Below are 23,984 nucleotides of genomic sequence, written 5' to 3'. Positions count from 1 at the left end.
AGTATTCTCTAATAAGTATGTATTTAATAGTATAAGACTTTCAAAAACATTATTCAAAGAATACAGAAGTGTTTTTAATAGGATTTGAGAACATTCACAAGCATATTATAAACTTGTAGATCTAAAAACCAAAGTTGAGAAGTGGTAACAGCTGTCATATGACATGGTCTCATTTGGATTACACGTTATTAAAGCAGGAGTGATACTGGAGCGCCTCCATCAAGCCTGACTTCCAGGAGAAAGTGAGGACTTACATATAAAAAATAATCTAGAGCAGCCCAGAAAGCTTAACCTCACAATGACTGAAACACACTGGTTCACAACATTTATTACAACCTATTGCTTTAGACAAACCTGCTGTATGGTTAAGTAAATCCAAACCACATTGCAAGAACCAACAAAAATATTACAGCACAAACCACATCTCTGTAAAAGGTATGCAAGAAAGGTGAACAGAGGCACAACCTTAACCGTGAAAGTAAGAGCACAATGAAGTTCCTCATTTGTGAATACAGCTCTCCTGGTAGCAGATAATTAACGTAAATAAAAATCATACTAACAGCACTAAACCTAAGATGGGTAAAAATCAGAGCAATATTGTTATATCTGTATACAAAGAATACAGGGCCTTGATAAATACCCTTCTGTCATTCTCAATGATCTGTAAACACAACTCTCCCGAAACATCCTCCCTCTGTACCTGAACTAGTATATAAAGATCTATACAGAATGTGCAAATTGAATATAAGTATTTTTAGGCTCTCTTCTTCAAATAGAAGAAATACAAGGTTAAAAACACCAACACCACCCATCCCCTCTTCTCAGCTTCTACAGAAAGACATCAGCAGCAATACTGCTCAAGATATCCAAATACAAAAGTAGCAAAACACTGGACCAAGAAATCCAAAGGAATGCACAGCATATAAACAATAAATACAAACATGTGGAAAAAGAGAAGAACAGTTATCAAGGGAAATTATTAACAGTGATAAATGAAAGTGAATTAGGACTCTTGCCAGCCTACAGCAGATCTGTTCCTAAAAACACACCCACGTAACAATGGCTTAACTAAACTTATGAAGTTAGCTGAGATCCAGTTACACCTTAGGCAGACAGGCTTTATTACTTGATCATTAAGAGGTGGTATCTGACAGTTATATGTCATGCACCATATTATTTAATCATTACATATTTATAAGTATTGCTAGACCAGAATGTTTAGAGTCAAAGATCCATTCAGTTGGGTTATTTGCTACTGCTGCCTTTTCATTAATGATGCTCAGATTATTTCTGCATGAAACATTTTAATATCCCTACTACCAACTTGCTAGAGATTAAAGATATCAGAAAAAGAAGTTAGACAAGAATATTACAGCCTACAAGGAGTATGGTACAATCCAGTTTTGTAGACCTCTGGCCCAAGTGTAACTTAAGAACAGTACCAGCCTGCGCAGACCACAGTTTTTCTAAAGCATTTAAAACAGAGAGATGTTAAAACAGAGAGATGAGTCTAAATTTTACTTCAGTGCTGGCAAGTGAACCAGGGACTGAAGAACTTTATATACACACATCACAAGTGTAGTCTAGAAGCTCAAGCAATGACTGTAGTTCAATCCCTTGAAAAGTTGCTTTACAGGGTGTTCTTCGCTTTTTGGTATGAGTGCAGATGTGAACTTAGAACAGTTGCTGAGCTTCCAGAGATGCTAAGAGTGACCATGCAGTGCAGTGCAAACAGCACAGAAGTTAATTAAATTTACAGCTCTCAAACTAAAGTTTGTGTTTGTTTGTTTGCTGTTTGTTTAAAAAAAAAAAAAAAAAAAAAAAAAGCAGCTCACCAGTGGTATCTCCTATTTGCCTGACAACCTGTTGTGGAAATTCTGTTTATCAGAAGATCAGGTGATAACACTGAACATCAATAAAAACATTCCTTTGGCCAGCATTTAAGTATTCCCATTACTGGGATGAAAAATAAAATTGTCTAGGTCAAGAAATAGGCACAGAAACCTTCTCTATGCTGAACACCTGGTGATCTCCATGCAATGCTGATACAGCTGCAAAGACTTCAAAGGAATTTTATTTTTTTGAAGAACTATTTACATATAAGACCAAATCACAATGTTGTTACTCCAAGGAGGTAAGCTTTATAATAAAAAAAGCTTGACTTGTGAACACCCTACAACTGTCTGTTAACTCACAAGGTTGGAGTGCATTACAAAGCTCACTGCTGATCAGTTTCTATTCTTCATCTGAGAGGTCCAATGTAGTTGCCAGCACTATAATGACATGGTTAAAGTCAATTTCTAGTAAATCAATACAGCCAGATAGGTACAGTCAGTCCACAGATATAAATTACTTCTACCCAGTGTAAGAGAACCTAGAAACAAGCCTCATAAATCTCAGAAGTATCAACTTCTTAAGCCGTCACTTCGGAATTGCATGAGTGTTGGTATTATGGAACATGACAAGGTCAGGTGTCCAATGTGTTGACTTCTTTGGAGCAGAAATAATGCACAACTATTGCATTAGGGTATCGGGCAAATGCACTGTAAAAATAAAAAAACAGAACACAAAAAATCAACAGTAAATATGAACAGTTTTCCCAAACATGCCCTTCAAAGCCTTACTGAAATTTACTGCATTAGAAAAATTCTAGACAAACAAACCAATACTGCATATGCAAATTTAAATTCTGATACTACAAGCTACACACTAGTGACAAACCTGAATATGCACAACAGTAAGTATATTCAGACCTATATTCGTTAATATGTTTTGTAAAAAGGATCATTCCCTATCATTGTGAATGCTACTGATATACCAGAATGGTTCAAATCAACAAGAATGAATAAACCGATCATGTGGCATTCCAATGGAGTTTCAAACAAAAAAGAGAAAAAACACAACTAGAATTTATCTTCTATACCAACCCATAATTATTGAATAGCATATAGCAGAAGAATAGTTATTGGCATACAGGTATTAAGTGAATTAGTTCTACTTTTACATAACATTATTATTAGACTACAAGTAGTAATCAGCTAGGGAACCACAAAGCTATATAAAGAGTGATTCCACATACATCTTCATTTGAGATTCTTTACATCATCCTCCTTAATTCTAGGTAAAAAGCAGGTAGTAAGCAGTGTTCTTACAGAACATTCCAAATTCAGTATGGGAAGTGACTTTTTGCCTTCTAGAATTGCAAAGTAAAATGTTTTAAGAATTTCTCAAGGCATTTTATTCTGCTTTATTGAAATCAGGATTAAAACTCTCGCAATAAACTTCACTGACTGAACTTTGATGTTTTCCCAGCCATTGAGTGATATAATTTTTTAATTTGAACATTCCTCAAATTTCTCCCTCATAGTGCTGTTCTCTCTATATGCATGCACATTGAGTTTTGCAACCTTCTTACTTTAAGTAAACAGATTCATATTCAAATCTGTTTTCCAAACTTTAAGGCACATGCTCTCTTACCTGTTGCCTATCTTCTTTTTACATACAGTGCACACCTTCTCCTCTGTAATTATGCACTTCACTTGCTGATGCAAAATTCGCTCCTCCTGGACCTATAGGACAAGTAAAAACTTTATCAAAAAGCAATGCCATGCTACAGTTCCTTTCTAGCCTGGTGAAACTGAAAACTGCCAAAACATTTGTTTTTCAGTGGCTATATCTTTATTAGCAAGTTGTATGCTACAGAAGAAGCAGTTCTGTAGAGACAGACCCAAATCCACATTATACATATTCCAGGATTTTACTTTGACATAGTCTGATCTGCAGATTAAAGCATTCGAACCATTCAAGGGATGTTCAGGCAACTTTAAGTGCACCATCTGGTTCAGTTTATTTGAAAGAAATCCAGTCCGTGCTCTGAGATCATCCTACAAAGCACATCAGAGCACAGTGAGTCCAGGGACTCACAAAGGCACAAGCCCCATCCAAACTAAAATGAATGCACTTGACAAAAAAAAAAAAAAAAAAAAAAAAAAAAAAAAGGTACTTTAATTCTATCTTGTACACATCTACTAATTTCAAGTGAACTACAGCACCATCTAGAGGACACACACCCCGTTTAAGGAATAGTTGGTTTAATACTGAGCATCAGTTTTTAACACCATTCCAATATATGACGGATGGTAGGTACTTACCCTCAGAAATTCAGCATGGAGAAGATTCTTGAGTACTTGATTGAATCTCTTCTTTTGGGCATTTTCTTCAAGGACTTTCTCTAGGAAGATTCGAATCTCACTAATCTGTGTATTTGCTGGTAGAAGGTTTATTGCCTAAAGCAAAATAACCTTAATTAGGATAAATTTTAAAGGAGTAGAGAACAAAATAGAAGTTGACACGCTTAGCTTTGACAGCATTAGTCTGTTCACATGTCTACTCCAGTATCTTCTAACAACAGTACAGACACTGAGTCTTTGTTACCTTGGTGGTATCCAGTTTGCTGTGATGCAGCTCCAACACCTGCAGAGCAGCCTGCAGATTGGCTTGAGGCTCCAGCACTTCCATCTTGATTGGCCCTAGGCAATGAACACTAGGTGGGGAGAGATACATCCGGAGAAGGGATAGATAGACCTGTTTCACACAAAAGGAAAGCTTGTGAAACCATTGCACTCATCCACAACCGAAATACTAGTAGAACCCAGAGACAGTACTCATGAAGCTGTACCTACTCCATTCAAAACTCTAAAATGGTCATTTAAACAGCTTTCATCTTAAAACTACAAAAAAAAAAAAGTACCAAAGATGTTCAAAGCCTTTTAAGACTTACATTCTATGCTCAAGTTTTTCTATGAAAGCAGTATTTTTTTTTTAAACACACCTTCCTCATAACACACACATCTTTAGAAAGCAATGTCATTGATTTTTAACTTGTGTGTAAATGTAACTGGAATAGGAACACAGTAGGTTTTCGTCTGAATTCCAGAAGCAATTTTCTACAGAATATATGCTCAATTCAAATGATATGGTAACACTTACAACAGAAAATAAAAATCAGTGAAAGCTAGTAAATCCTAACTTCCAAAAGCTTATACATAGTTTCCTATCCACCTAAAAAACTCTGAAGTCTATACAGAGCAAAAACTTTAAATTCCCTAACATGGCATGAACAGTCTAACACAGAAAAGGGAATACTGTGAAGATAAAGCTACTTACATCTTTGTTGCCATCTTTGTTTCTGTCGTAATGTTTATGGCAGTAGCTAGAATAGAGAAGAATTACGTAAAGTGTAGGGACAGCTTCGGAACCCAAAGGATCATTCCAGAGAAGTTAATATTTAAATGCTTGAATGCTGAGGCTATACATACACATGAGGTAACCATACTTTCAGTTCTGATCAATTGGACCAGGTCACGTAACACTGTGTGCTTTGTGTGACAATGCTGAGAAAAGAGAGGTTTTGTGCAAGTTTCACACTTCCAATCAACTTAGAAGGATTTCATACAGAAACTAAATTTAATTGCATTAAAAAAAAGGACAGTGTGATTGCATCTGAATCACAAGGAAAAGGTGTCTATTAGTGTACCACTACATGCCACAGCTGAATGTCCTGTAACAGCCTTTTCATGAAACTAACTTCAAAAGAAGCTATGGTGAACAGTCCCCACTTTTCAAACACATCTGTCAGTGCTGGTTAGTTTTATTTTCAGTTAAATACTTCAGATTCACTTATAAGGTTCCCTGACACAATGGATCCAGCAAAAAAGATGCACCTTTACTGGAGGGCTGTGTGAAACTGAAGGTACTTAACTTTGCATCTGGGATAATCAATCTCAATCACAAGAGAAGGGAAGCAAAGCGACATACGCAAGTTCACAAACTAAAGACCAGTGGAAAGATGCATCTGACAAGGCGGAAACAAACAACTCATTAATGACAGTCATATTGCTCTAGACTAAAGTACAATGACAGGAAGGCAATCCTCAAGGGGATGATGTCATTATTTGTAATCAACAGATACCTAAAGAGCATGAAACTCAGGAAAACATGGAAACACAGAAGATCCTGAAGGCTTACAACATTCACACTCCACATACAGCAACATTTTGCTATACAACCTATATGCAGCACAGTGAGCAAACTAACCCATTAAAAAAAAAAAAGGGGGGGGGGGAAGGAAATCCTTACTTTTCGGCCATGTTGGTGTCCTTCAAAATATGAACATAAATAAACAGAGCTTGCTCGTGCTTCCCCATACGACCCAAGAGCAGAGCACGTTCTTCTAGAAGACCTAGTGAGATAGCATGGAAGTCTAGTCAATAGCTACATAGAAAAATGAGAGCAAAAGGTCCAGTACTTCCATTACCTACCACATTAACAGAAGGAAGCATAAGGTATAGTCTAAGCATAGACTGAAGTTACACTAACTATACTATACACTAGGAACAGTAACATTTTATGAATTCTTCAGTAATCTTAGGATACAATGAACTTCAGATCTGTTGAGCTACTCAAGCTCACCTAAAATTCAGGCTAAATATGTAAGCGATAGGAGATGCCACAAGGTCTTAGGATGTCACTTAAAGGAAACCTGCAGAGACCAGAAACACAATTCTGCCAGCAAAACCACAGCAAGTATACACACCAGTGATTTACAACAGACCTAGCCATCTTCTGTTTCCAGTTACAATGATTCTATAATAACTTAGGAGGTTTTGCTGTAAAATACAAGAAAAGCAATTTAGTTAGTCTATGGAAACTGAACTCACCATCAAAGGGAAAGTCACTAATTAGTCGACTAGGTTCGTAACAGCTAGACTTCTCCAAAAAAAGAAGAAGTTTTTTCCGGTAATCCCCCAAGTCTCCTCCTTCCTCCCCAGCAGGCACTGGAGTTTTATCTGTATGAAATAAAGAAATATCAGCTGATGTATTACAACTATTTCACTACGCTAATACACAACAGAAGATAGAAACAAAATTACATGGACCTACATTCTGATGAACCAGCTACATGGAATAAGAATCAAGTACACCCGAGAAATGACTTCACAGAATCACAGAATCACAGAATTTTCTAGGTTGGAAGAGACCTCAAGGTCATCGAGTCCAACCTCCAACCTAACGCTAACAGCCCTCCACTAAACCATATCCCTAAGCTCTACTTCAGCTCCCTAAAACATGTTAACCAGTGGCTGATTAGATGATACATTATTATTCAACACCCTCCCCCTGCCGTTACCATGCAGAATAAAGCAAGCAGTAGCTGACATTTCACTTAACCATGAACAAAGTGTAACTAAATTCTTTAACATTTCTAGGGAGGCAAGAAACCAGACTCCCTTATAAACCCATAACTTCCATTGTTCCAGTTCCTTCACAGTGTTTAGCATATCTTCCCTAGCGTATGGGTATTAATAGTGCAGGCTTAGAGCAATACACTATGGAGGCTTCCCTGCACTGTCCCATCCCCTGTTTTTTCCACCAGAAAATACTAAACATACCTGCAGGTAAAGAATGGAGATATTCTTTCATTAAGCCCTGCACTTTCTCACAGTACAGCTGGATCAGACAATTGTGAAAGTCTGCACCAATTTCTTCCCACACATGAATGATGTGTTCCTGTAAATACACATTTAGGTTCAGTTAAAGATACTTACTCTGGAAAGTAATTTATCAAAAGCAAGCAACAATTCCAAGATTGCCTTTACCAAGCTCGACTTCAAGATTTCATATTTTAAGTCATATTCTACTTGCTATTAATTATTTTTCTCTGTACAACTTACGGCAAAGCTACAATTCTCCAAGACAGCATCATCCTCCAGCACCTTGAGAACTGAAGACTTACATGGAACACATACTGAACATAGTACACTGAGTTCTTACCAGATAAGGAATAGCCAAACTTTTGAAGTTTTCTATCAAGAAACTGAGCACTTTATCTCGTGGCAAAGCTTCCACTTCAGGGAGGTCTTCTGTAAATATCTGTAAAATAAAAATATATTCAAAGAAAATATATATATTATATATATATATATATACACACACACACACACACACTTCTTAAATGTTACAGTGTATTTTCTCTGAGGCACTGAAGCCCATAGTACACAAAAAAAAAAAAACCTGAGCAGCTTATTTAGGCACCTAGAAGCCGTGTCACATCTGAAAGGGTTAACAAACATCCCCATTTCTGCCCTAGCTAACACTTATCTTTTACAGTGCCCAGCACCTCCTAAATACAGGAAGTCAAAGAAAAGTTAGAAAGGCAAATTAATATTTAACATTTAAATATTAATTTAGGCTCTTTTACAAAAAGCGTGATATCAAAAACATTAAATGTTGTATCAAATGTAAGGGATATTATGCTTATTACAAGGTAAGGTATTCGAAGAATGGAAGAAACAGAAGAAAAACTGAACAGCTGTCCTGCTCTATCTGTAGATAAGCTTACTACAATATTGAACACAGACAATACCATTTATACACTATGCTGGATTTAATGTTAACACATGGATTCTTAAATCATATACTGTACTAGGAATCTCAATGACAAGGTACTTGTTAAAGCCAAACTTACCTTCAGTCCATCTTCAGGAAAATCTCTTAACACCCAGACAGAGTAAGAAAATACTAAGTGCAAGTTCTCTGTGCCTGGAACACAAGAATTAGCAGTGCTCAGTGTTAAATTTCTGAAGATGTACCTACTCACAACACAAGCAGATGCTTTCAGAGCTAGCAAATCTTCATTTACAAAAAAATCCTTTTTTGTTTTCTCCTCTATCATCAAGGAAATCACATTTCAGGTTAAAGACAATTTCATTACTTCGCAAACATGAGTTCAAACACAAACAAGTAATGACACTGTCAAATTCTAAGCACCACAGAATTTATACAAGTCAGACCAAAACCTAGCTCTGTTGTCTGAATCTCTTCACAAATATTTTCCCTTACGAACATCAGCCATTTGTTTTTATTAGGGTAGAAAAACACTATACTTTTGTGTAATTTCCTTCAGACTTTCAGTCTAATGTCTTCTGTAGCAGAGGGTCAAATACTTTCATAATAAGTAGTAAATGAACAGCTGACATAGGTCCATCAAGATGAATTTATCAAAATGACAATCCTTTAAAAAAAACACAGAAGTGTGTTTTGTAAGGCTATAATCTGAATGTCACATATGCACCTCATTGTCTGAGAGATGAGTGCCATTAGCAAATTGCACCAGTGAATAAGAAGTGTAATGTAAGAGACATGGCATAAATGGGAAAGGTCTCAATGTCAAGGTAAATAATGTTTACCATTGAAAAAACATGTTGCTAACAAGAGCCAGCAAGAGTTCTTGAAAGTAATACTAAGTAATAAGTAATATCAAATTTTGTCAATAATTTAAGACTAGGAGATAAATCCCTCATAAACCACTCTGGATGGTTCTGTCTGCTTTACTAGTACTGTGATACATTAGAAATAAATAGTATCATTGGATGAGAGGGGACTATTCTCATCAGCAGCAAAACCAAAAAAGGCCTTGGAAGTTCACAATGAATAGTCAACCAAGCAAATTGTTACTATGATGCTGTGAACAGCAACTTGAACTGTTAGACCATAACCTAGATTTCTCTATGCACAGAAAACAAAAACTTCATACAGGATTCTTCATCTAAGCGGTGGAAAAAAAAACAGAACAGCAGCTAGCAATTAGATTTTCAGATGAAAAACCTAATCTAGAAGTCAAACTTAGTCAGTGATGGCAAATCAACACTGGAATAAAAGACAAAATACTATGTCATATTCTCTACCTATGATTTTTTTATTATTATTATTTTTTTTTAATCAGAAATAAGGAATGTGTTCTATTAAGACACTCAAGTTTGAACAGGACACACCTGAACTTAATACTTAAAGTTTGCATTATGTAAGAAAACAGACTAGATGACAGGGGTGTCCTTTAGCTTGATAGTAGCTATAAAGTTGCTGAACAGTAAAATAACCAAAGCCCATGAATAGTTAACATCTTCACAGAAAAAATGGTCTCCATCATTTACCCAAATGCTGCAGATATTGCACTGTCCTCTCATGACCCTTCAAAGGTGAGTTGGCTTTCTTTGACTGATCCACCAGTACCTGTAATGCTTTCAGATAAACAAAAAGATTAATTCCTTTGCAACGATGAGTATCATTCCAAATTGAATCACAAAACAAGATACATTTCACATTAGGCTACCTGAGAACAAAAAGGCTTCATTGTAAACATGCAGGTCATACAGGTAATGGGATCTAAGATAGATTTCATCACAAGAGAGACCCAGAAACAAGTCCTCTTGAGGAAAATTATCTTCAGTGGGCTGGTAATAAAGACTAGGGAGTACTTCCTCCTACCCCTTCTCTCTTCTCCCCAGCCCAACATCATACCTACCTTTCTCATGCAAACCTTTCTTCTCATACAGTATTATCAGCTCACTGTATTTATGTGCCTTCTTTAGTACATGCTCACTCTCCTCAATATGGCAGTGATTGTTCTCCAGACGTAGCAAGGGTGCCACAAGTGCTACATTTGTCTGCAAGCAAAAAGGGAGCATTCAATCATACTTCTAACATGCTCCTCCTAAACTCATAGCACACAAAGTGAGTTAAAACATAGAAATAGCACAAGAAGCACATTTATTTAACTAAAGTGTTAAATAGCTTAACATTTTAGTTAAATAAGATAAGTTAAATAGCTTAATGTTTTAGGTCAAGCCTCATCCTCCTTAAAAATTTCCATTCAGAATTTGTCGGAATTGAAGAAAAAACAATACATCACAGCTATATTCCCTTTCTAGAATAGAAGCCTACTTTGGAAAACATTGTTCACAAAGATCACACTCTTCTGCATTTAATAGTAAAGACAACACAATAAGCATTTCTCAAAACTTCAAAACACATTGACAAGGCAGAGGCAGGCACCCAAAACAGATGCAGCTGCTTTGTTTCATGAAACTGCCTCCTGACCAATGAGGGAACTAGCAAAGACTCCCAGATCATTTTTAGACCAAAGTGAAACGGTTGTGTGAGAATTTCGAAAGTACCTCCTTATCCTCCTCCTCAAATTTTTCATTCTAAAATACCAATACATTTTATAGGGATGACCTTTAAGCCAGGCAAAAACTCACATGGAGGTAACACTTCAATAGTGTGGTATCAATGATTTGTAGCAGCTTCTTTTTGGATTTGATTGTGGGTGTTCCTTCCATGAGGGGCGAAGTACTGGACTGATGGTCAGAATCATTTAGCTTCTTTACCAGTTGACTTCTTTTCTGGAGGACGTAAAATGAAGTTTTAACATGGAAAGGCCATGAATTTCTCCATTCCACCCCAACAAATATATCCCACCAAGTAAAAATAAATTATATTTAGTAACTTATTTTATCAATCAGTTCCTAAAGAATTTTTATTATTTCTAACTATTCAGCACTTTTCCCACATCATTTAGGTGTGTACATTTGTTTTGCAAATTTATACTTTTGTAAGATGTGTGAAGTCTCAAGAAAATCATCAGAAGGAAACAGTTAATCTGAACAGAGACATTTTAGAGAAATCAATAGACACTTAAAACATTTGGAGGACAACCTACAATTTGAATTACTATATGTAAAAAATATGCTCCTTAAAACACAAGCTTCCTTTGTCTTGTAAGAATGGCAACAGAACAAGTCAGAGTCCAGTTGCAAGAAAATGACAGGAAGCTATTGTACCCAGTACCTCCTGTTCCACTTTTTAATTCATGCTTTTGACCCATCTCCTGGAAAGAGTGCCCTCCATAAAACAGTCATAAAAAAAAAAAAAAAAAAAAAGATGAAAAGCCCAAGTCCTTTTTGAAAGGCTACTGAAAATAAAATACTAGATTCACATTTGGATCTAGTCCATGAGTAAGTTTTACCTAGACCTCACAGAAGTCACATGTCTCTCACATATCTGTGTAATACCTCACATCTTCCAATTTCCCCACTTTCTCAGGAGCTGCTGCCATAGAATTTCCAGCTATGAAGACAGCCTATTAAGGCTAGTCTGACAGAGCTGGAGTAGGCATACTGCTTCCTGCATAAAGCTACCCAAACAAATACACTATACCTGAATAATCCTGCTCTAAGAACAGATATAGCACTCACTTGAGTTAGGTAGTCTATCAGAGCTAAATGTGCCTTCTCCAGCTCTGCCCCTGAGAGCCCTGGCAGGGGGTTGGGATACTGTAGCTGTTTCCTGTAATCTGTGGGCAGGAGGTCAGGATACAGACCCATCACATGAGTGGGATCTAAGCAAAAAATAACTAGTATTAGTAATCATACATAACATACTATTTTTGCCAACTCTTAAATGTAAATTGGCCTTTGAGTACAGTTAGCTTTTCAACAGAGTGGTTGTCAACTTGCATGTCCATGAGGTTTCAGGTAACACAACTCGCTTATTATGAAAAAGAAGCTAATAAGGCAAAAGCAGCAAGAGAAAGACTGTTTTAAAGTCCAAGCAGAACAAGTTTCAACCTGTACTCTTGGCACACACTGAAGACAATCCATTATAATCCTTTTACTGCTCTTCTTGCCGAATCCCAGCACTAACAACTCTGAAAGTAGGACAGGATTTCTAAGAACAAGCGATGTTTTAAGAAAAGATTTACTGGGCTTTTGGAACATGAACTGAATGGCACCATCTGCACTAATTAGCATCCATTTTCATGGAGTTTAAACAAATTCAGAATTACTGTCCTCTAATTTATGCTCCAAGTATTTCAAGTTCTAAGTCCTTCTTTTCCACTGTAGTTTTGAAAACTAAGTATGATGTTAAGCATCACCAAGGAACATAAAAGTTCTAGATTTAAATGCACAAGGGATGTGCTGTCAACAAAGAATATCAGTCTTAAGCACTATTCTATGGTACAGTCCAGTCTTCAGGTGGTCTCCCAATTAGTACAAACCAGAGGAATACCATCAGAGACCATTTTGACTTCCAAAAAATCACAGAAAAGTTTCCTGGCTTTGGTAGCTTAGTCCATTAAACAGGAAACAGGGCTGAGGGTCCTCAGCATGGTCAGAGAAGAAGGTGTAGCAGATCTACAGAAGTTACTCATTTTCCATTCCAAAATACGAGATGACTTTTGACAGCTGTTGAAACCCTAAGCTTTAAGGGTCTGTACATGCCATATACACTGCAGAAAATGTTACCAACTACACCCTGCACAAAGGGCAAATTCATGTTTTACATTAATTTACTTCAGTTTCTTTAAGTTAAATACTATAACCAGTATAAAAAGCAAAACAGCTGTGTAGGCTACTTTCCATTCACAAGAAGACTGGTCTGCACAAGACAACATTATTTTAAAATGGAACCCAAACACACAATGACTTTTGAGCTTCATTTCATCTCTCCTAACTCAAGTAATCTTAAGGCCAACCCAAGCATTTACCTGTACCAAGTTTGGCAAAAACTTGCATGGATTCATCAAAGCGCTTCTGACAGAAGAGGTTGAAGGCAAAGAGGTTCTTTATGTGGTGTATTTGTTGTCGCTTCTCACTATCTGAATCGTCTTTCATTTCCTACACACAAATTGATAAACATTAAAAACTTTGGGGCATCACAAATGATAAGAAAAGCTCTAGAGAAATAACAGGAGTATTATATTTTGGAGAGATTATGAAATCCAGAAGCCTGACGTAATCAGAGAAAGATAATCTTCCAAAGTGAACACCTCTGATATTGATTTTCATGTACTACATTCATTGTGTCAGTGAGATAACCTGAAAGGCTTGAAAGCTACTTCTGGTTATCTAAATACTTGCTGTATCACAGCAAGTATGTCATCATTTGCCTTTTCAATTTTTTTTTTCCAGTTAGCAATACAAAATGCAGTTAATTCATTTTAGTGTAGCTCTAAGGAAGTTTTTGGAAACCAGAAAAACCTACAACTGCAAGAGCAATGTAACTAAACATACTGCTTTGGCATCTCTAAGAAATTACTGTTTCAGGAGTAACTATTACAATAATTCCCAGTCATTTCACTTTGAACCCAAAGAATTTTGAGTACTTACTGCCAACTGCAAAGCCAACTCAAATTGTTTATCCTGAAGAAGTTGCTGGATCTGTGTGGCTATGGACACTGGGATGAGCCGCCAAACAAAGTGATTACTTGCCACATATATAATATTTGTCCTGCAAAGAAGTCAAAAGGTCATTTACTAAGTTCCAGAACCAAGAAAGGAGCAATACTCATACAAACAATCCTGGTTAAAACACGCATGTATCAATCAGACACAAAGGCAACTTAAGCAATATTGCAAAGCAGAACGGAGCAGAAATATCTCCAGTAATCAGATATTCACAAAGATGCACAACTCTACCATATGCTCCTTAAAGTACAGCAACCACCTTTCCGTTCACAAACAACAACAGACTGCTTCAATGCTGCTACTCAAGCCAGGGGAGTCAGAAGAGCTCCTCTCTCAGTTTTTCAGCATGCTACCACACATACAGACAGCCCAACAAAAGCAATCATGCTCTACTTAATACCCTCCAGAGGTGATGAAGCGTGGTCTCTGTAGCTCAATACTCTGTACCAGCAGTCGGGGTTCAAACGTGCGGATCTCCACATACCTCGGCAGAACAGCAATGATGTAGGGAGGCTGGTGCTCTATTGGCAAAACAGGTGAAAATATAAGTTAATTGTTCTCTCTTGAAGCAAAGCAAGGCTTCCTTTTTTTTTTTTTTCCCTCTACTTGAAATGCATGCCTTTTTTGCTTATTAACAACAGAAGTCAATGCTCAAGGCTGACAGCAACTTGCTAACAAGGCTTTTTGTTCATCTTCCAAAATACATAATTTCTGTGGCACTCAGGTACCCACAAAAACTACAATGCTTTAACACACTGCCTTCCATTCCAAATCTTGTTCCTGTGAAGGAATAGGCAATAATGCCTGTTTTTCAAGAAGGAATCAGGCAAGCAGACTAGAAGCAAAGAAGGGGAAGAAACAAAAATAAACAAATAGAACCCTCCACAGCTGCAAAGTACAATTTGCAATACTTTAGAAACCAGTTGTCACACTTCAAACCCAGCTAGTTTCTAAACACCAGGAATGCAACAATTTTATCACTTCCAGAGCAGGAAAGAGACAAAAAACTTTACTGCTAATACTCACCCATGGCTATAGGAATATCTGTCCAATTCAAGGCACATTTCTGGGTACAGACCCCTTCTTCATTGAGCACAACAGTTAGATCATCTTGACCAACTGCAACTTTTCCATCTGCCACAGGGGCAACCAGTGGTTCCAACTGCTTCCCCGTTGGAAAGAGTTCTTTGATGGATCCTTTTCCATCCACCTAAGATAATAAAGAAAACAGAATATATGTTGTTAAAAATAACCATTTCCAACATGCAGAACAACAAGTACCTGAAAGTAAAAAAAAAAAAAAAAAAAAAAAATCCATACCTAGTAAAAAGATTCAGAACCCAGATTAAACAGTAACAGGACAATTGCAATTTTAAATGCTAACAACAGTATTTTCTGCATATTAACATTTCTCTTAATTATACATCATTTAGAAATAAAGAATTATTGTTCTTGTGTCTGAGCTGACATAGCCCTATTACCACGGCAGTAGCTAAGCACAGAGATTATAAAGGCAGATAAAATGTCTAGCATCACTAAACATCACTAAGAGGTCCAAACACCTCTTGGTGTAACTGCAAGATTTAATCAAACTTTAACATTGTTTGTTTTCTAACATGAGTAAACACTGCCACATAAGAAACAAACTAAAAGCAAAGCAAACTCTCCAGACTTTTTCCCTGCCCTATCTTCTCATTCTTCAGGCCATACACTGTTCAGGGAACTGAACTCAACCACCCCCCCCCACACACACACACACTCAAAACCAAAAGAAACAACCAGAAATTCAAAGAGATGTTTCATGAGTTGATCTAACAACTCACTGCTGCCAAAATGGAGAATCTTCCTCCCTCAACTCCAGCATTACAAGTCAAGCACTCCTATAAAAGTCACCAGCTAGCCAGCAGAAAACAATTCCATAAAAGCACAAGTATTTTTATTGCATATTTGGTGAAATGAAGCTATTCAGTAATGGGCTGGAAAAGTAGCAGATCCAACCAGAAGTAGACACTTGGACAGCAATTCTCTACTCCGGTTCCTTGAGCAGCTGCACAAACACTTGTACCACTAAAACAGCAGGAATCAAAATCTACAAGAGGGATACAGAAAGGCACCGCTTCCATCATTAATATCAGCTTAAAATGACTGTAAAATTGCTACATCGTTTTCCTATCAACTAAAAAACAGAGTTGTGATTGTATATATGGTACACCTCATCCTCATCTCATTTTCCTGTAATATAAGCAGAAGCCAATTCTAAAGGCATAAAATGAATGGACTATAGCTATCACATGAAGCGTAAATGGAGACCATAACACTAAATTAACAACAGAAAATTTAGAGATTTTCAAAGAGAAACTGCCACGATTCAGAAAGAGAATCAAAAAAAAAAAAAAAGAGTTAAGTTGCTCTTTGTCCCAGATAAGAAATTATTTGTCTTTCTGTCATTTTAAATGTAAGTTCTTCCTTAAAACACTAGATAAAATGCAAGCAGAGTTTACAAAGACAGCTGCCTAACCAAAAAAATCTTTTCTGATGTCTTTTTTCTGCAAGAGCTTCAAACACTACATCCAACAGTGACAAAGCAGAGATCACTTCCTGACAAAACTTCAGTTTAAAGAGGACATATTTAGATTGCCGTTTCCAAAAATGCATAAAACAAGAACACCAAATACTGTTTTTCATATCATCTACCAGCTAAATCCTTGAACACTGAAGCATCCTACATAGTGCCTACTGCTATTCAAATCTCCTTAAATATCATATTCTAAAACCCACTCTTACCCGTATCAGATAGTAGTCCCTCTTAAAACCCACGCAGATAGAATTTTCACACCAGGCCATAGACTTGGGTACATCAGGTACACTGAAATCCCCCTGGGGAAAACAAGTCAAAATGGTAGTTACAAGAGAAAAATCGAATGACAGAGTGTAACAGACAGTTACATAGTGTTCCCCAGCACACATACACCTGACTTCTGCTGGTCAAGGAATAACAGTACTCAACTAACAGATCAGATTCACACGCAGATAAAAGGTGTGCTGCGAGTCAGCTGTGTAAGTGCTAGAAAAGCAGCATAGCTGAATAAGCAACATAAATATTTAACGAATCATCTTTATCACTGTGGTATTCAGAAGTGCAGTTCTCTGCGCTTGTTGTCAGCAACTACCTTCTGACTTAGGACCCACTTCCACAGAGGTATTGACAGGTATGTATTTATAAAGGCTGCTTGCTAATGCATTTCACTAACTTACAAGCACGCTATAGAACACAGCCTTTGACTCAAGTCACGGAACTGCATTAATGCCATCAACTGTGACTTAAATCCTGTATTTGTACTTCTACATACTGCTGTTTTGTTAAATCACTGCAAAAACAACAGGACTCAATGCTCTAAAAGTCAGTAGTGCCTCTAATAGGGATTCCACAAAAAGTAGTAGAGTCCTTGCTGAAGCATGCTAGACTACAGAAACAGTCCAACTCACCTGTAATTCATGGAACTCTCTGTCCTTCCAAAAATAAAGTTGTAGCTTCTTCCTCACTGCCACACACATTCTCAGCACCTCTTCCCCTGTATCTGAATGCTATGAAAATACAGACCTAAACTCATTAATACTAGAAGGCAAAGAAGATAACAAACCCCAGTGACTCCTCAGCCTGCAGCAAGGCTGTCAGCTGACAAGTGGCTTTGTTCATCCTCACCAGAAGGGGATTCCCTAAACATGGAAACAGAGAGAAGGCAAGCAGGGTATCTAAGAACGAACTTTGGTTAGATAGCAGGAATTGTGACACCAAGGAAATACAAGAACAAAAAAATAAAAAGAGCACAGAAGACAAACGTGCAAACAGAAGATACGTCGAGAGCTATCAGCCCAGCCCTGAAGACCAGGATAAACAGCTTGAACTCTGTGCAGTATAGGAAAGGGGAGGAAATGGAGCAATGCAAAGAATGTGTTATGCTGATAAAAACATTAATAGCTATCTTTTACATTCCACCCTGATGGAAGATTCCTGACAAGAAACACTAGTAAAATTACATGCCTATACACACAAACAGTAGGGCATTTTGGAATGACCAGATTTAAATGTGCTTCAAAAGACATCACTAGTTTTAACACCTAGGAAGCTCTAAGTTCTTACTAGAAAATACTTAATACTAAGCTTCCCATGGTGCAAAGAGATAAAGGTACTGATGAAGAGCACTAACCCATTGTCTTCTGATTATAAACAAGATTTCTGAATAATACAAGTAGGCTGAGAAAGTCAGTTAGATAAGAATAAGTCACTCAATTAACAATAACGTATTAACAGAGAATAGATATACCTCATCAAACCATTTTGTGGCCTGAATCTACCATAACTGCCCTGGGAGTCTTGGGGCAAATGCAGCTTAACAAACAAAAATGCAATATAGTGATAGAGATCCTTGCTGTAGGGAACCACTGCGACCCAGTTCACCAACAATTTAAGGGATGGGAATGGCTTTTATATACAAGAGGACCTTTCAGAAAAAAAGGCACCTTCAAAGTTACCGCAGGACAAAAATGCCTTCAAGTTTTCTATTAGGAGGTTCAAGGCTACAAGCACAACAGACACGGGAAGATATGTAACAGAACAGAGGACGAAGATTATGGGGCCTCCATTTGTTGCCTTAAGGAAAGCTTCAACATCTGTTACGTACTTATTTTAAGAAGCACCAAGGAGCTTGTAAGTTACACAAAATTAATGAACGAGATCTATACAGCAACATAAAAAGGTACCCTTATAACAAAGTGGTAAGGACATCTGTGCCACTGTGTTCCTCCTCTTACCTGAAGATCACAAGTGAAGAGAGATGCACCTTTTGCCTTGGAAACTGTAGTGATTTGTTGAAATGTCAACAGGTCGTGGACATAAATGTTATTTTCTGTTTTAAACAAAATTCCAATTATTTTTCAATATTTAACATGCATTGAGCTCATTGCTAATTCAAACAAATTACACAGTTTATGTTTACATAAAAAGAAGAACTTGTGAGAGAAATTAAGAGCTCCAAGAAAGGAAAAGGAACGTTTTCCCAAAAACTGAAAAGTGCTGAGGCACAGAAAGACAAGCCAGTACATGCAGAAGAGAAGACTAACACCAATTCTGCTAAAATTACACAAAGGAACTGAGAACAGGTGCTAAGCAAGCAGAGGAAGCGAGAGTGGGAGACAGCAAACAGACCATACAAGAGCAAGTTCATGATGGAAGATTGTATGAACAAAGACCATTTTGAACTGGCTCCTGAAATTAGTAGGAAGTGAGTAGTTGCAAATGGAGGATGCTGTGGTCAAGTTTTTGTACGCACGAGGACGCAGGCAGCAGAAATCTACGCATGCTGGAGTCGGAAGTGCCGGGACTTGGAGACCATAAAGAAGGGAGTAGCAACATAGGCAAAAAAAAGACAGGAAGATCATAAGGCTAAACAGAAGCCAAAGACAAGCAAATTTAGATCTTCCAAGGGAGGGTAAAAGATCACTATCTGCAAATAAGCTGAATTTGGCACAATACATCTCAGGTAATTTTTATACAGAAACAAGTTTGGACAACACAAGTTTTAGCACCTATCATATTTTTGTGTATATATATGCCAATATACATAAATTTATATATATACACACACACACAATTTAGTTTATATTTTTTTCATTTTTAATCACAAAACTTGTTGTTAATACTTTGTTCTCCAAGTTGGCTTGCAACAAGCAAAGCTGCTTCTCATTCTAAGCTGCATAATGCTTCCTCTGCAAGGCGACAAAGCCTGAATACCAGACAATGACTTTCCAACAACTGGAGTTACTATGTATGTGCAGAAGGAATGCAATGATTTGGCCATGTGTTGCACCAACAAGAGCTCACTAAATATTACAACCTTTTCTTTACTTACCTAACAGACTGACCAGAATTTTAAACTGAGAAACAACATGAATCTGAAAGAAAAAATTCTAATTAGTGGTTACTTTCATAAACCAAACCTCTGAAAGAAACCTGATTATAGATTAAGAAAATACATCTTGTGTACTCTCAAAATAATAAAAACAGCAAGGCAGCTATCTGCGCACAACCTTCCTCCTAGATTACTGCAACCCCTTTCACTTACACCCAATTTTTCAAGTAGCACATAGAGCTTGTAACCTAAGCTAATAAAAAACATTGTAGTACACGGTACGTTACAAGTCCAGGTGTACCTCTGAACACATGCACAAGCAAGAGGCTGCATAATCTTTTTCGATATAAATCCTTTCCTGAGTATCAATACAATCAATGAGCCAACTTCTTCCAAAAAAAAATAAAAATCAAATAGCGGTAAGACTGGTAGTAGATGATCAGATACTTCAGTTCTGAATTCCAGGTAACAGGAGTAATATTCACATTGCCACATTGCATCCAAGAGTCAAATTAAGTATTGCAGTCTGTTGGTATATTACCATAAATTTTATAAATATTCTCACTCAAGAGTAGATGAAGATTTACTGCAAACAACAGCATTTCCATAAAAGCCAGAAATAAACCCCTACATCCCAAATTTTCTGCTCTAACAAACAAACCAAACATATTGCTATTATGGGAAGACAGTGGGCAAAAACACCAGACTGTGCTGCCCCTAAAAGAATTTACATTTTCAGGATTTTTTTTAAGCTTAGCACAGATTCAAGTCATACATTTGAGATTTCATTTCTTGCCTGAAAACACTGGAAAACTTTTCCAAGAAAATGGTATTTCCTACCTGTTGAATCTTTTTTGAGAAGTTCTTGTTGGATTTCTCTAGCGTCACTTCAAACCTATTGCAACCTACCAAAAAGATTTAAGACAGTATGTAAACTGAAGATCCCCTTAAATTTATGACCAAATAAAATCTTACACTGAATAGATCATAAAGAATTGTGAAAGTAAACTTGGCCACTTGAATGACGCTTCAAAATACCTGGGCTATCTTTAACTTAACAGCTAAATGCATCAGAAGGTCTTCTACACAATCAGGTGAAAATTAAAATTATGCTACCTGTGCTTGTCTGAGAATCTCATCAACAGTTATGACTTTGCCTTGCTGGATTTTAAATTACAAAATTTGTTATTTGTTTTGAAACCAATAGATACAAAGATACCCGTAAAGAATGTATCCACACCAATCAAGTATCAGAAACTTAAATTGCTAGGGAACACATCACTGCAAAGTAGACAAGGAATAAACATTACACCACAAGGGTTTAAAAGGAGTTTTATGGATAAAGACTTACAGACACTTTCTGATGACAAAACCTCTCCTGGCACTGATGCAAAAAAGGGGGAGAAATTTACCATGTGAGATAAGACACTAGCAACTCAAGACTAGCATGTTCTGATTGGAATAGATGGCCTACAAGTTTCAGAAAAAAAACAATCTGAATTCAGTCTCAAGAATCCAAGTAGCTACAAATGAGTGTCTTTCCAAGAGCTGATGAACTTGGACAGAGATGTTTGTTTTCTTCCTCTGCTGTCCCACACTAGACTACATTACTGTGTTCAATAACACGAGTTTCTACATAATAGCAGATATTGCAAAAATACAAATCCATCTAGTGAAAATCAATTTTAATTAAGTTTCAAATAGAATAGTGCTCTTTGTGGCATCTCCAGAATAGACTACGAACACTTGTAACTGTCTAAGAGGGAGAAAGAAGAGTAAATACATGACAGAAATAGTTAGGAGGGCTCCTTCTCTCCCATCCCATGATGCTGATGGGCCCACTGAATAAATCTGCTCTTTCACTTGTTTACTAATCCAGTCTTTTATTAACAGATGACAAGCATCAGACTTCTGACAACTAGCACACTGTCTGCTTTTCTGCATGTTTATGCATAAGTACTGTATTCACAGAAATTACACTAACTTCCTGCAAAGAGAAGGTCTGGAGACCTTATATAAAGCATGCTTTAATGCAGGCAATAGGCTGACCAGCTATCCTTCCCAAACACCTTATAAATGGTATGTACACTTCTATCAAAGATCCCACACAAATATTCTTTAAACTCTAGGTAGGAAAAATCAGCAATTGAACATATTTGTGGTAGCATAACAGCAACATCTGAAGTGCATGAAATAAAAATAAAATAACAAACTTTTCATGACATACTTAAAATGAACTTACCCATGTCTTTCTTGATCCTGTAAAGAAGAAGATGCCCTTGTTTGGTACCAACAAGGAGCCATTCCTCTAAAAAGAGTAGGAAGAAAAGAGTCTAATCAGTACCAGCAAAGACTTTCTTGGCTAAGCAGTGTTTATCAGAGCACCTGGAAACGTGGCTCAAAAGTCAAAGAGGACTTCATGTGGTGACTACACACAAGTCTCCCACCATCTCACCAGTGCAAGTGCTAGATAGCAGCTTGCGTTCTCAGGAAATGATGGACAAAAATCAAACAGTAAAACAGAGGCTGCAGCAAAGACATCGCATCTTGCTTATTCATATGACTGTAAAGATAAAAGCAATTGTATCTTTTGTACAATCAAGAGAGGAAATAATCTATTCTTCAAACATAGTCCCAGAGTGGAACACTGCTACATAACAATTGTCAGGAAGACAAACATGGATTTCTGTCTTTTTTTTTTTCTCTCTTTTAAGAATGAAGTTTTTTATAAGAACTTTCTGAAACAGTCAGCTATGCCTGAAGCAACTGTGGCGGCTTTGCTTAAATTGCATTTGAATTGCTTAGACAATCAACAATCACGTAAAGATTTATAAAAGAGAACCGAACCCATTTACATACAAACCCTGGCAAAGTTTCAGACTTGGAATTTACAGCATTTACAGCATGCAAAAAGTATAGTATCTTTACCAGGTCTCAAAATCTGACTGAAAATTTTCCTCCTTGCTTAAGATCATATAGTAAAAAAGTATATACAAATATTTATTTCTACAGCTAGTACCTCCTCACTACCAAAGACACTTGTATTTTAATCAAGTTTTGTTTCCTGCAAGCCCTCCCTTCCATTAGTTGAGGGAAGGGTTTTAAAGCCAAAATTAAACCTTTTTATGCAACCATGCTGTCATGGGCCTGTGGGTTTTGGTTCCTTTTTGCTTTGGCAAAATAAGCGCTTTCAAAGAGATAAAGATTAAAATCTCAACACAAAAATAAGTGATCTTCACATCTCCTCTTCTACGTAACTCCAAACAATTCACGATCAAACGCGGCAGCTTTATTAACGTTACAGTGCTGTTTTTCAGACAGATGAAAGGCTGACGATTCCACAACGTGTGGGGGTTTTTATCTCCAGTTTTGTCCCACTGTGGCACGTCTGCTGGAAACCGCTCAAGCGCCTGGAGAAGCCTCAGCGCTGCGAGCAGACCGGTGGCTGCCATCACCTGACCAACAAACACCTCACCCGACAGGCCCCACACCACAATCCCTACATTTAGAGAACACTAACGCACATAAACTGGATCCAAACCAAGCTTTCAACGCATTTAGGAAATAAAAATCAGGCGAAATACAGACTACGGGTTTTCTTCAGCGCAGAAGCGGCCGCGCTCCCCGCACCCCGGGCCTGCCGGCGGCAGCCGCCCCACCGCCGCAGCCCAGCAGCCCCAGGGAAGGAGAGCCAAGGAGAGCCGGCGGCGTTTCGGGCCGGGAAGCCGGGGGAGGCTCACCCCAGGCCGCCAGGCAGTCGATCTGCAGCGGCAGCTTCTCCAGGATCGGCACATGCTCGAAGGCGTCGTGCATGGCGGCGGCGGCGGCGGCTCGGCTGGGCCCGGCTGCGGCAGCACCCGCTGACCGGGGGCTGGAGGGCGTCGTGCGGGGCTCCCCCTTCTCCGAGGCGGCCCCGGGGGAAGCTCCGCCGCCGCCACGGCCGGCGGCTCGCAGCTCCCCGCCCTTCCCGGCAGCCTCCGCCGCCGCC

The 23,984-nt window shown here is 37.8% G+C and overlaps 1 protein-coding gene across 2 annotated transcripts; it reads right to left on the bottom strand.

Moving 5' to 3' along the window:
• Positions 1-4: 4 nt before the first annotated feature.
• On the bottom strand, positions 5-23,936 carry VPS39 (VPS39 subunit of HOPS complex). Of its 2 annotated transcripts, XM_084520926.1 has the most exons (26): positions 23,737-23,936; positions 22,239-22,304; positions 20,837-20,901; positions 19,997-20,039; positions 19,418-19,468; positions 18,900-18,994; positions 17,574-17,672; positions 16,872-16,964; positions 15,114-15,297; positions 14,488-14,608; positions 14,010-14,130; positions 13,388-13,517; positions 12,096-12,238; positions 11,100-11,243; positions 10,364-10,505; positions 9,993-10,079; positions 8,528-8,601; positions 7,834-7,932; positions 7,452-7,569; positions 6,720-6,848; positions 6,139-6,241; positions 5,167-5,212; positions 4,435-4,584; positions 4,152-4,286; positions 3,478-3,569; positions 5-2,543 (listed from the first exon to the last, which is right to left on the bottom strand). In XM_084520926.1, exons 1-26 carry the CDS (start codon positions 23,807-23,809, stop codon positions 2,468-2,470), a joined length of 2,679 nt encoding a protein of 892 aa, XP_084377052.1. In that variant the 5' UTR covers positions 23,810-23,936; the 3' UTR covers positions 5-2,467. The 2 variants fall into 2 exon arrangements, with proteins under 2 accessions (XP_084377052.1, XP_084377053.1); XM_084520927.1 differs by lacking the exon at positions 19,418-19,468 and having other exon boundaries at positions 23,737-23,935.
• Positions 23,937-23,984: the final 48 nt, after the last annotated feature.

The sequence above is a fragment of the Aythya ferina genome (assembly GCF_964211825.1).
Source record: "Aythya ferina genome assembly, chromosome: 5".
Taxonomy (NCBI): domain Eukaryota; kingdom Metazoa; phylum Chordata; class Aves; order Anseriformes; family Anatidae; genus Aythya; species Aythya ferina.
The sequence above is the reverse complement of the archived record's forward strand: the minus strand, read 5'-3'. Positions and strand labels throughout refer to the sequence as shown.

Coding starts and splice junctions, on each gene's coding strand:
- VPS39 (XM_084520926.1), bottom strand. CDS start 23,809: ATGCACGACGCCTTCGAGCATGTGCCGATCCTGGAGAAGCTGCCGCTG. Junction 18,995..19,417: donor TTTCTGCTGCCTGCGTCCTC/GTGCGTACAAAA, acceptor TGTTTAAAACAG/AAAATAACATTTATGTCCAC. Junction 14,609..15,113: donor AGATATTCCTATAGCCATGG/GTGAGTATTAGC, acceptor TTTTGCCAATAG/AGCACCAGCCTCCCTACATC.